The sequence below is a fragment of the Chamaea fasciata genome, unplaced genomic scaffold (genome assembly GCF_029207755.1).
Source record: "Chamaea fasciata isolate MVZ Bird 193981 ecotype frontalis unplaced genomic scaffold, bChaFas1.0.hap1 SCAF_20, whole genome shotgun sequence".
Classification (NCBI taxonomy): domain Eukaryota; kingdom Metazoa; phylum Chordata; class Aves; order Passeriformes; family Sylviidae; genus Chamaea; species Chamaea fasciata.
This window is the reverse complement of record NW_027094105.1, coordinates 2,604,921-2,617,001: the sequence shown is the minus strand read 5'-3', so window position 1 is coordinate 2,617,001 and position 12,081 is coordinate 2,604,921. Positions and strand designations below refer to the sequence as shown.

Genomic DNA, 12,081 nt, shown 5'->3' with positions numbered 1-12,081 from the left:
CCACTGTCCCAGGCTGCTCCAAGTCCCATCCAGCCGGGCCTTGGGCACTGCCAGGGATCCAGGGGCAGGCACAGCTGCTCTGGGCACCCTGTGCCAGGTCATTCTGGGGGCTGCCGGCTGGTGTTCAGTGGCAGAGGAGCTTCTGGTAACATTTAGGACCAAACCTCCTCCATCACCTGCCGGTACATCCCATTGCCACTGCTGCTGACCCTGGTGGGAGGGAGCTCTCCAGCTTCCCAGGAATGTGACTGTGCTCCAACCTGTCTGTGGCTGTGTGTGCCTGGCCAGTTCTCGCTGCTCTCCGAGGTGCGGGGGGTGATCTCCCCACAGGACCTCGACCGCTTCGACAACCTGGTGCTGAAGAGGGAGATCGAGTCCATGAAGGCCCGGCAGCCCGCGGCGCCCAGCACCGACTCCTACTCCATGATGTCCTACAGCGACACCGTCTCGTCCTCCAGCAGCCACTTCACTGCCACCACCGTCAGCTCGGCACGGGTATGTCCCTCCTGCCTGATCCCGCTGCTGTCAGCGCCTCCTCCTAGGAGTCCTGCAGCAAACTGCTTTCCCTGCAGTGCTGGAAAGTCGTTCCACCCCACCCCCGTCCAGCTTTCCCCATGGATTCCCCCAAAGCTTCTATTTTTCCGTGATTTGTAGGGTGATGCCACGAGGTGCTGGGTATCTCTGTGCCCCTGACACCGAGGTGCTGCTGTCCCCTGCTTGAGGGCTGTGTGTCCCTTCATGCCAGTGAGGGACAGAGCTCCCAGAGTCCCCCTGGATCTGCACCCAGGCAGAAATTCCAGCCATGCCCCACTGCCATGCCATGCCTGCTGCTGCTCACCAGCTCTTCAATCCCCTCCCTAAGATGATTCAATCCCTCCTTCAATCCCTCCCAAAGGATACTGGCTGCCTGCTCCCCATCCCAGTGGGAGCCACAATGGCCAGGCAGCTGCATCCCATTGCCAGCCCACTCTCCAGCACTCAGCAGCACTCCCACGGCTCTGCCAGGCCCCTGTCGCACGCACCGTCTAATTAAGTTACTGTAATCACCTCAGACTGTGCAGGCACACAGCCCCCAAATTAATTTCCTCGCCATAAAATGCCTTTCATCATAAATGCATTAGTAACCTTGGAAATTAAACCCTTCATGGAAAGAAGGAGGAACAATGGGCTCTGTGCTGGTTCCTCAGCCAGGAAAGCAGCCCACGGTGGTGGGATGGGGCTGTGGAGAGGGGAGGGGGCTTTCCTGAGGCTCCGCCTGCCTAAGAGACACCTCAGAGAGTGTCAGAGCATCAGAGCTGGGCTGTCGTCCTGTTAAATCCACAAGTGCCCACAGGAGAGCCACCTGCTCGGGTCAGGAGGGATTTCAGTGAGATCCTTTCTGGATCTGCATAAACAGAGTGAGTTTTGCTCTGCTCTCCAAAGAGCTGCTGGGAAATTTTTTCTGAGGTGTGCCAGGATTGTGTGCTGAGCGTGACACCCCGCTCTCACACTGTGCCTGGGGCTGTGCCACGTGCTCCGGGTGTGCCTCCTGCTCCACAACACGTGCCAAACGTGGCAGCCTGGGCTGGTGGGTGAGCAGGGGCCCAGCCCCACCTGGCACACGAGCCCGGAGCTCAGGGAGGGACCCCAGGGTGCTGCTGTGGCGCAGGGAAGGGAGTGGGCAGCACTGCTTTAAAAGCTTCCTTCAAGAGCAGGTGTCCCTCAGTGCCACTGCAGGGCCTCCCTGGCTGTGTGGCACCTCTTCCCATGGGTGTAAGAACACACCCTGCTGCTCCAGGCTCTGCCTGATGATGGGAATGCTGCCACTGGAGATGGCTGTGCCCACTCTTGCTGGAGCAGCTGCCGAGCAAAGAGCACCAGCTTGTGGTGGATGGGTGCTTGGGTGGCAGCAGAGAGATCAGGCAGAGCTCCCCAAGTGTTCCCTCTGCCCTCAGCCCCTGCTGCTGAGTCCTCCTCGCAGGAGGGGCTCATCCCAGCCCTCCCACCAGCCCTGGATGCAGCTGGCTGTGGATCCTGTGGGGTGGGTTTGGGATGGGGACAGCGCCGTGCCGGGATTTGCTCGGCTTTGCTCTGCACCTTCCCTGACGGAACATTTCTGCTTTTGTGCTTGTTTTCCTCTGCTCTCCCCCTGGCACACCCCAGGAGCGGCTGCTGTGGCTCATAGACCTGATGGAGGTAGGGCTGCAGGGGCTGTGTCCGTGTGTGTGGGCAGGGGAGGGACGGGCTGGCCGGGGGGTGTTGCAGCTGCTGCACGTGCACGGCCACCTCGTGTCACCCGCCTCTGCTGTCCCTCTGTGCCTGTGCGCAGGAGAGATCCTTCCCCCAGTCCCTGGTGCTGCAGTGCACACAAGGCTCAGCTTGAGCCAGGTCCAGGTGGTACCTGAGTGCCAGGGGCGCCTCGGGGATGGGGTTTTGGAGGGAGCAGCAGAGTTGGAGCGTGGCAGAGCCCACACTGCCCTCCCCACTCTGCCTGCTGCTGTGCTGTGTGCCAGCTGCATGGGCACCCTGGCTAAACACCAGGAGAAAATCGTAGAACACGGGCTGGTTTGGGTTGAAGGGAGCTTTAAAGCCCATCTAATTCAACTGCCCTGCAGTGAGCAGGGACATCTTCAACCAGACCAAGGTGCTCAGAGCCCTGTCCAACATGGCCTTGGATGTTTCCAGGGATCCAGGGGCAGCCAGAGCTTCTCTGGACACCCTGTTCCAGGCCCTCCCCACCCTTGCTATAAAACACATCTTCCTTCTATCTAATCTTAACTGACCCTCTTTTGGTTTAAAACCATTCCCCTTCGTGTTACCACAACAAGGCCTGTTAAAAAATCTGTCCCCATCCTTCGTACAGCTCTCTCCAAGCAGTGAAATGCCACAACAAGGTCTCTGCAGAGCCTCCTCTTGTCCAGGCTGAGCAACCCCAGCTCTCTCTGCAGGCTGCTCACATCCCAGCACACATCCTTGGGGTGGGGGAGAATTTTCCTTGTGGGCCTTGGGTGTGCAAAACTCCGTGCTGCAGTTCAGGGGGTCAGTGCACTTGCACTGTGTGTGAGAAATCCTCCCCCAGGCAGTGGAGGGGCCGGGTGTGGGTGTGGGAGAGCCCCAGGAACCCCCTGTGTCACACCAGGGCTCCGGGCTGAGGGAAGCTCCGGGGTGTGGAGCTCATTCCCTGCCCCTCGGCCGGGAGGAAATCACAGGGTGAGCACAGAGACAAAGGGTGGGGCTGGACCTGCAGCTGTGAACCTGCCCCAGAGCTGCATCCCTGTGGGAACGGCTCTTACCCAGCAGAGGATGCTGCAGCATTCCCAGATGGAGTTCATCCCAGGCACGCCAGACCGTGGGGCACTGGTCTCTTTGGCTTTGTGACCAGTGACACCAGACCAGGCCACCTGGCCCGTGGCTTGGTGAGTGAGCTCCCACCAAAACCAAGCAGGGTGAGGCTGGGCAGGCCCTGCCATGGGATAAATGATTCCATTAAGGAATGCCTGAAGGATGCTTGGGGATGAGACAATGCTGTGTTTGATGGTGCCAGCCACGGGTGCTCAGCCACTGAGTGTCACCAGCACCTACTGGAAATCCCAGGACTCCAGTTGAGTCCTGCAGGGCAGAGATCAGCTGCAGACTGCAATAATCAGGTGCAGCATGTCTGACCAGTATTCCCGATTTTTCTGGCATTCCCTTTGTCCCTACTTCCTGTCCAGCCCCGAGTGTTGGGATGAAGGGACTGATATCCCTGTGGGGTTTGCTTTTCCTCTCCAACACCTCCTAGCGAAGCTGCTGCCATCCAGAGGTGCCTTCTCCTCCCAGGGCTGCTTCCAGAGGTGCTGGCTTGCTCCCAGCTCCCTGGGATATCCCACATGGAGGGTTCCCACGGGCTGGGAATGATCCTCTCAGAGGATGAGGATAAGGACAGAGTGAAACCACAGTGTGGAGGTCATTATGCATGCTTAGAGCCTTTAAAATCTGGAGCAGAGACTTGTGGCTCCTCCATCCCTGTGGCTGCATTCCAGAGGGGGAGATGGAAAGGAAGAGAGGAGGGAAGCCAGGTTTATTCCCAGGCTGGTGCAGTTGTTCAAACTTGAAACCCTGCAGGACTCAGGCTGAGTAGCTCAGCGAAGCTCTCATTAGCAGTAACTGGAAATTAAGGGGCTGATTTGGAGCTGAGAGGTTAATGAAAGGTTGGGCCATGTTCCCTGGGGACGTGGCAGTTTCTCCACCCTTTAATCTGCAAATGAAAACTCTTCCTGTCTGAAAGATGCTCTGCAGCTCCATCACTCCTGCTGGGGACTCTGTTTAGGATAAGAAAGAAACATTTCCCAGCTGCTCTGAGGAGGGGCTGGAAGGGCCTCACCTGGCCCCAGTTTCCACGAGGAACTGGAAAATAGATGGGGTAGAGGAGCAGGAGGGAGCTGCCTTCTCAGTAGAGACTCATTTCTCAGGCCAGTGGCTTCTGTGAGTCTTTCAAGGGAAATCCAGGAAGGCACCGCCTCGAAATAGCCAATTCCTGAAAGCAAATGTGCTTAAAAGCCCTCGTGTTTTGTGGCCCAGAGCAATCACTGTTTAATTGCCTTTGCCCCCAAAGAACCGAGCTTGGGGAGAGGCAAATCTCCTGCTCAAACACTGCAGCAGCCAGAGGTGCCCCGAGGAGGAGGAGGAGCAGCAGCAGTGTCCCTGGCTGGGGGGGCCAGAGCTGGCAGTGGCACTGGGGGCACAGGGACAGTGTCAGCACAGGAGCCACAGCTCAGGACAGAGTGGTCCTTGCTGCCAGACCAGAGCTGGGACCTGGCCTGTGATGGGCACAGGGCTGGGAGAAATGGCCCTGGCAGGTTTTCGGGGGCATTGGGCAGATTACTCCCATCTTAGTGGTGACACAACTGTGACAGTTTGGCTGCTGCCAGTCACTGCCCAGAGAAGCTGTGGCTGCCCCTGGATCCCTGCAAGTGTCCAAGGCCACATTGGACGGGGCTTGGAACAACCTGGGGTAGCAGAAGATATCCCAGCCATGGGGGCTGGAGTTAGATCATCTTTGAATCCTGTCCAACCCAAATCCTTGTGTGATTCTCTTTAAAAAGCCCCCTGCCCTTATGCTGGAATAACTGAGGATGAACCCTCCCTGTGCCAGAGGAAGGCTTCCCAAGTGCGGCCTTTACCTGTCACTCCCCGAACAAGCTGTTTCTTTGTGTTCTTATTCTCCAGGGCTCCTTCAGAAGCCACAGGGATAAAAGCACTTTACATCAATGTTTTTGCTGCTCCTCTAATGGTCCTAATTGTCTCCCGTGTCTATTTTGGGATGTGAACATCTCCCAGGCACAGCAGCAGCCTCCAGCAGCTGGGGGAGATGCAGATGCACCAGCATTTCAGCTAATCAGCTGTTTACCCTGCAATAAATAACAAGCACTTGAGCACAAACTGTGCCCTGCCCCATCCAAACAGCCCTGTGAGCGTGACAGGAGCCGAGTTCAGCCTTCCTGAGCTGAGGCAGGAGAGGCTGAGGCCAGGTTTGCCCTGGCAGGGGCACCAGGGGAGCTGGGGATGGTCCCCCTGGCAGAGGATTCCCTCAGCAGGGCCAGGCACAGCCCCCCAGGGCAGAGCTGCACCCCCAGCCCCGCTGTGCCCCCCACTCTGCCCCCCTGACTTAGCCAGGTTTGCTCTGCTCAGCCTCACCCATGGCCTGTCCCTGGGCCCATCCCTACTGACCGATTCCCACAGGAAATCCCTGCTGGATTTCAGCAGCTGTGATATCCTCAAAACGGTGGTGTGGCATTTCCTGGTGACATTTTTGGACTCACAAAGCAGTGGCTTCTCTTTGCATCTGAGACCCAGTGCTCTGGGTTGCAGGGGAGGAGAGTTTTAAATTTCTATTGTCCTTCTTCTGGGAAAAAAAAAAAAATCCAGGTGTTAAACCTGCAGCCCTCAGGGCTGGTCCCTTCCCTCCTTCCAAATCTGCCAGGAGCAGCTGATTTGGGCCTGGAGGAGCTCACCCCAACGTATCAGGTCCACAGCATGCTCTCAGCACGTTCCTTAGGGTGAATTTTCCTTGGGAGAGCCTGTATCCCGACAAAGCTAGGGGTCTCCAGGGCACCCCCAAGGAGAGAAAAACCTTTGGGGAGGGGTTTGGAGCATCCCTCTCCCTGCCCCGTCACACTGGCACTGTGCTGGTACTGCTGCTGCTGTCCATGGTTCTCTCTTCCTTCTCTGCCCTCCCAGAACACGTCAGAACTGGAGGGAGCTGGGGACTGCCACCAGAGCAGCATCAACACCCTTCCAGATGTGTCCCTGGTAAGGCCCTGCACGGGGCTGGGTGGGGGCAGGGGGCACACTGGGGGTACTGGGTTGTGCCTCAGCCTCAGCAGCTCTGCCCCATCAACGCCCCAGGGGTGTCACTGAACACAGCTCATCAGAGGGGTCCAGGAGAAGGATTCTGGCTGGCTGCATAGGAGCAGCCTTGTGCAAACCAAAGCAAAGGCTGGGTGGGTTGTATGAGCTGTGCTCATTTGTGAATCACGTTCTCATTGTCAGACGGTCAGGAAGGTGTTTGTGTAACACTGCCGGGTCAGGAAGGTGTTTCTAGAACAACCAGCTCCTTGAGCTGCGGTCAGTGTGAGGAGATGAAGAGGGACTGACACTGAGCCCGGCCGTGGTGTCCTACAAACTGTGCTTGCTTTGGCAGGATGACCTCTCCTCCTTCCCAGAGGAACCACCCAACTTCAAGCCTCCTCCTCCTCCCTCAGCCCCCCAGACCCTGGACCCTTCCTCTGCCCAGCACCGGCTCCCGGGGAAGGACAAGCCCAAGCGCCCCTCCTCCGAGTCCTCCCAGTCTGGCCTGTTCTTCGTGGCCCCCCGAAACCCCTCTCCCCCTCCCAAGGCCCCCGAGAAGGACACGGTCAGCGTCACCTCCACGGCCTCCACGTCCACCGAGGATTCTGCCCCCAGCGCCATCTACGCCACCATCTCCCCGTCCCCGCACGGCCCCCGCCGGCCGGCGGACGCCGCGCTGTCCCTGCTCGGCCAGCCCCCCATCGGGCCCTTCCCCAGGGTGCAGTCCCCCAGCAGGCTGAAGAGCCCATCCCCGGAGGGGCTGCAGAGCCCCCCGGCCCCGTCCCCTCCTCCCCCGCCCCCGCACCCCGTGCCCCCTCCCCCGGACAAGGGCAGCCCCCAGGCCGGGGCCAACCAGCATTTCATCATGGTGGAGGTGCACCAGCCCAACAGCGAGCCCGACGTCAACGAAGTGAGGCCCCTGCCCCAGGCCAGAGGTGGGTGTCACCTGAGCAGGGGGGGAAAAAACCATCCTCGGGATGTTGGGAGAGAGATAAATGGGACAGGACACAGATCTCAAGGTTTCAGGTCTTGTGATGGATCTCGTGAGCCAAAGGTTGGAACATCTCTCCTGTGGAGACTGAGGGCACTGAGGGTGTTACATGGAGAGGAGAAGGCTCCAGGGAGAGCTCAGAGCCCCTGCCAGGGCCTAAAGGGGCTCCAGGAGAGCTGGAGAGGGACCAGGGACAAGGGATGGAGGGACAGGACACAGGGAATGGCTTCCCACTGCCAGAGGGCATGGATGGATGGAATATTGGGCAGGAATTGTTCCCTGGGAGGGTGGGCAGGCCCTGGCACAGGGTGCCCAGAGAAGCTGTGGATCCCTGGCAGTGTCCAAGGCCAGGTTGGACAGGGCTCAGTCCCTGCCCATGGCAGAGTTTGGGATGAGCTTTAAGACCCCTTCCAACTCAGGCCATTCTGTGATCTCAAGGACCAGAAATAATTCTGGTCCTTTCCCATTAACTGTGTATTTTTGTGGGGCATGGTAGAAATTCTAATTGTGCCCACACTCAGCTCGAGAGTCACCTTTATCCCAGGGAAAAGAAGTGGAGGTGAGTAAGCAACGTGTGGGGCCCCATGGGTCCCTCAGAGACAAAGAGGGAAGAAAATCCCAGGATCCCTCGGAGATTGAGAGGAAAGGGGGATTAATAGGGGATCTCTCAGAGGTGGAGAGAGGATCCAGGGAGGGTCTTCAAGATGGAGAGGGAAGAGGGGCGCCAGGGGAATTCTGGAATCCCTCGGAGATGGAGAGAAAAGGGGGATCCAGGGGAACCTGTCAGAGATGGAAGGGGGATCCAGAGAAATCCCGTGGGTCCAGGACAATCCCGGGGGTCCAGGGGGGTCCAGGACAATCCCGGGAGTCCAGGACAATCCCGGGGATCTGGGACAATCCCGGAGATCCGGGGCAATCCCGGGGGTCCAGAGCAATCCCGGAGATCCGGGACAATCCCAGGAGTCCGGGACAATCCCGGGGGTCCGGGACAATCCCGGGGGTCCGGGACAATCCCAGGGGTCCAGGACAATCCCGGGATCCGGGACAATCCCAGGGGTCCGGGACAATCCCGGGGTCCGGGACAATCCCAGGGGTCCAGGACAATCCCAGGGGTCCGGGACAATCCCAGGGGTCCAGGACAATCCCGGGGGTCCAGGACAATCCCAGGGGTCCAGGACAATCCCGGGGATCCGGGACAATCTCAGGGGTCCGGGACAATCCCGGGGATCCGGGACAATCCCAGGGGTCTAGGACAATCCCAGGGGTCCAGGACAATCCCGGGGATCCGGGACAATCCCGGGGATCCGGGACAATCCCGGGGGTCCGGGACAATCCCGGGGTTCCCGGAGCGTCCCCGGCCCCCCGCTCTCGGGACCGACACGAGTGGCAATGTCGCCCTCGTGTGGCACGGCGCCGCCGCTGCAGCCGCAGGTTGGTGCTGCCGCTGACATCGGCAGTCCCCGTCTGCGCTTGGTCTTCATCCTCAAAGGGCGGAAAGCTCCTACATGGCAGCACCTCGTCACTTGGCTTCGTCCCCATCTCCTCCCAGACCCTGTTGCGGAGCATGGAGCATAAACTGGCCTCCAGCAGGATCCCTGAAGTCATCACTCTCTCCCTCCGTCCCAGTTTGGGATCTGGGTTGGATTCCAGACCAGAGTTTGAGGCCACTTGTCACTTGAAGCTGCCTGTGCACAGCTCTGCTCTTCTGACAGGAGGGTGCAGTGAGGTTGGGGTCAATTTCTTCTCCCAGGAAACAGGGACAGGACGAGAGGAAATGTCCTCAAGCTGTGCCAGGGGAGTGTCAGGTTGGATACTGGGAAAATCTCTTCACTGAAAGAGTGGTGAGGCATTGGGAGAGGCTGCCCATGCTCTTTAAAAGCCGCGTAGATGTGGCACTTGGGGACATGGTTTGGTAGTGGCCCTGGCAGTGCTGCTCTTGTGGTTGGACTGGCTGATCTGAGCGGGCTTTTCCCAGCTCAGCAATTGCCCGGTTCTGAAGGGCTGTGCTTGGGAAGGTCGCTGTGCAGCCCCGGTGTGAAGCCCAGGGAAGCTGCCCGGCCCTGGGAGCGGGAGCTGCCCTCGCTCCGTGGCCCGAGGGCGCTCGGCCGGCCCGGGCCCGGCGCTGCCCGGCCCCTAACGCCACGTCTCTCCCCAGCCTCCACGCTCTCCCAGCTGTCGGACAGCGGGCAGACCCTCAGCGAGGACAGCGGGGTGGACATCGGGGAGGTCGAGACGAGCGGCAAGGACAAGAGCCGGCAGCCAGGCCCCGGGAAAAGCCGCAGCCTCAAGGAGGCCACGAGGAGCGAGGGGGCGGCAGAAGGGGCCTCCAAGCCGGTGAGGGGGGCCTGGGGTGCTGCTCTGTGGGGAGGGGGCGCCCGGGGCTGTGCCCCACTGCCTTGGCCAGCCCGTTCCACTCCCTCTGCCCCACAGGCAGCAACCACTCGTGCTTAGCCGGGGTGTTTATCCTCTCTGCTGAGGCCAGTCAGTTCTCTGGGGGGCTGAGCTGTGGGGAAAGGGGTCCGGAGTGGCTGAGAGGGGCACTGTAGGGCAGCTTCATTCCATCCTGGGTAAATCCCATCCATCCCAGATCAGCAAGCAGCTACATGGGGCATGGGAGAATTCCTGACTGTAAAGGGACATCCACAAGGCTCATGAGTGAAGTCACCTGTCACCCAAAGGGAAGGTGGCAGCAGGTATCAGACATAACTTAGAGGGTTTCTGATGGTCATGAGGCTGAGGTTGTTCAGGCAGGCAGAGAGCTGCTCTGCTCCTTCCCCAGTCCTTCCAGACCCACCCAGAGCTGGGATTTTAGATCTCAGGAGGCAGAGAGGAACTGCAGGCCATCCCTCTGTGGTGGCAGCCAGTGTCCCTGCCTGCCGTGGGGCCCTGGCTGAGGGAGCAGGGCTGGCACACGGTGTCCAGGCCCCCGCGGCAGTGCTGCCATCTGTCCCCACAGCCAGGGCTCCTGGAGCCCACGTCGTGTCTGATCCGGGTGTCCAAGAGCGCTCCCACCCTGGGCATCGCCATCGAGGGCGGCGCCAACACGCGGCAGCCGCTGCCGCGCATCGTCACCATCCAGGTACGGCGGGCTGGGCTGGGACAGCGCCCTGCGCATCCCATCCCGCTCCTCCCGGGCAGGCTGGAAGGCTCCCCTCCCCTGAGCCGTGGCCAAAGGGATTTGGGGGGTTTGTGCCCCCCTGCACCTCCCCGGGCCCCGTTCTGCCGTGCTGAGGACGGTGTCTGTGTCCCGCGGATGATCCCATCCCAGAACACACCTCCTGGGAGCCAGCTGTGTGCTCCAGACATCTCCGAGGGGATCAGGGCAGCCTGGAAAGCTTGGCTGCTGTCTCCAGATGTCTGGAAACTGCCAGACAGAGGATTGAGGAGGGGGAGTGGTGGAGGGGAGCCAGGGAACTGAGCCCTCTGGAGCTGTCTCCCCGTTTGCTCTTAACTTGGGGCAAAATTCAAGTTATTTACAGCAAAAAAAAGCAGAGCCGACTCTGCCTTGGTTATTCTTGGCCATCCCAACTGGAGTCACGCTCCAGGAGCAAGCAGGGGGAAGCCAAATTCGTCCCCTCTCTCCAAAAAGTGAAATATTTCACATCCATCATGTCAGATATGAAATATTTCCCGGTTTTATCCCCCTGGTCAATGCAGGGAGTGGTGGGAACACGAGCTGACCCCCTCTCTCTCCTGCAGCGGGGGGGCTCAGCACACAACTGCGGGAAGCTGAAGGTGGGACACGTCATTTTGGAGGTGAACGGCACAGGGCTCCGAGGAAAAGAGCACCGGGAAGCCGCCCGGATCATCGCCGAGGCCTTTAAGCTGAAGGAAAAGGACTACATCGATTTCTTGGTCACAGAATTCAACGTCGCCCTTTAGGGGCGGGGTTGGGGCGGCGCCGGTTCGGCGGGCGGGGAGCACCGGGATGGGGATGAGGGATGGGACGGCGGCGTCCCAGCGCGCACAGCCCGCGCCGCCCCGCACGCGCACACACCCCCAGCTTGTCCCCAAATGTCCCCGCGCCCGCTGCACACTCGCTGCCTGCCTAGGGCAGCCTGCGAACGGGCACATCCCCTCAAGTCTCCGTCCCTGTCCTCTCTGGGGTAGGGAATATCCTCTCCCCCTCGGCCCGGCTGGGAGCAGGGCAGGAGGACGGCGCAGTGTGGGTGTCCCCGCTGTCATTTGAGTGCCACACACACAGCAAGGTGGGCCCGTGGCTCTGGCTGCAGGGAGTTTCGGGGGGTTGCTGCTCCCTTGAGTGGTCCCCAAGGTGTCCAGGTGGGTGGCACCGGCCACGGGTGGGGATGCAGAGAGAGCAACCGGAGGCCTTGTAAATCGCTGGCAATGTCGTCGTATTTATATATACAGAGCTTGTGCTTTTAATTTTTCAATAAATCTATCAGGGTAGAAAAAAGGCTGCTCTTGGGGGATGCTTCGGGGCTGGGATGAGGGGGTAGGAAGGGGCACAGGTACCAGGATATTTTCCCTCATATCCTGGGAGCTTCCCAGGGCCGGCAGGGCGGGTGGGAGTGCAGTGGTGGTGGTGGGCTGGGAGGGGATGCTCTGTGTCAGCCCCATCCTGTCCTTATTCCCATCCTATCCCATGCCCAGTCCTATCCCCATTTCATTCCGTCCAACCTCATTCTTTCCCATCGCAATTGCTCCACATTCCTACCTCATCCCTTCCCCATTCTCATCTCCATCCCTCCCAAGGATCTCTGGGATTGCCCATCCCGTCCCATCCCATCCCATCCCATCCCATCCCATCCCATCCCATC

At 59.8% G+C, this 12,081-nt stretch overlaps 1 protein-coding gene across 3 annotated transcripts in view; it reads left to right on the top strand.

Annotated features, from left to right (window-relative positions):
• Positions 1-11,710, top strand: part of WHRN (whirlin) — a 48,972-nt gene extending 37,262 nt beyond the window's left edge. Inside the window, exons 7-13 of one of the 3 annotated variants that reach the window (XM_066201394.1) lie at positions 331-495; positions 2,143-2,175; positions 6,199-6,270; positions 6,662-7,244; positions 9,456-9,634; positions 10,257-10,379; positions 11,000-11,710. In XM_066201394.1, the coding sequence (XP_066057491.1) occupies positions 331-495; positions 2,143-2,175; positions 6,199-6,270; positions 6,662-7,244; positions 9,456-9,634; positions 10,257-10,379; positions 11,000-11,182 (1,338 nt within the window). In that variant the 3' untranslated portion in view covers positions 11,183-11,710. Of the gene's footprint in view, positions 1-288; positions 496-2,142; positions 2,176-6,198; positions 6,271-6,661; positions 7,245-9,455; positions 9,635-10,256; positions 10,380-10,999 lie in introns of all 3 variants that reach the window. The other 2 variants (XM_066201392.1, XM_066201393.1) reach the window with 2 other exon arrangements.
• The last annotated feature ends 371 nt before the right edge of the window (positions 11,711-12,081 follow it).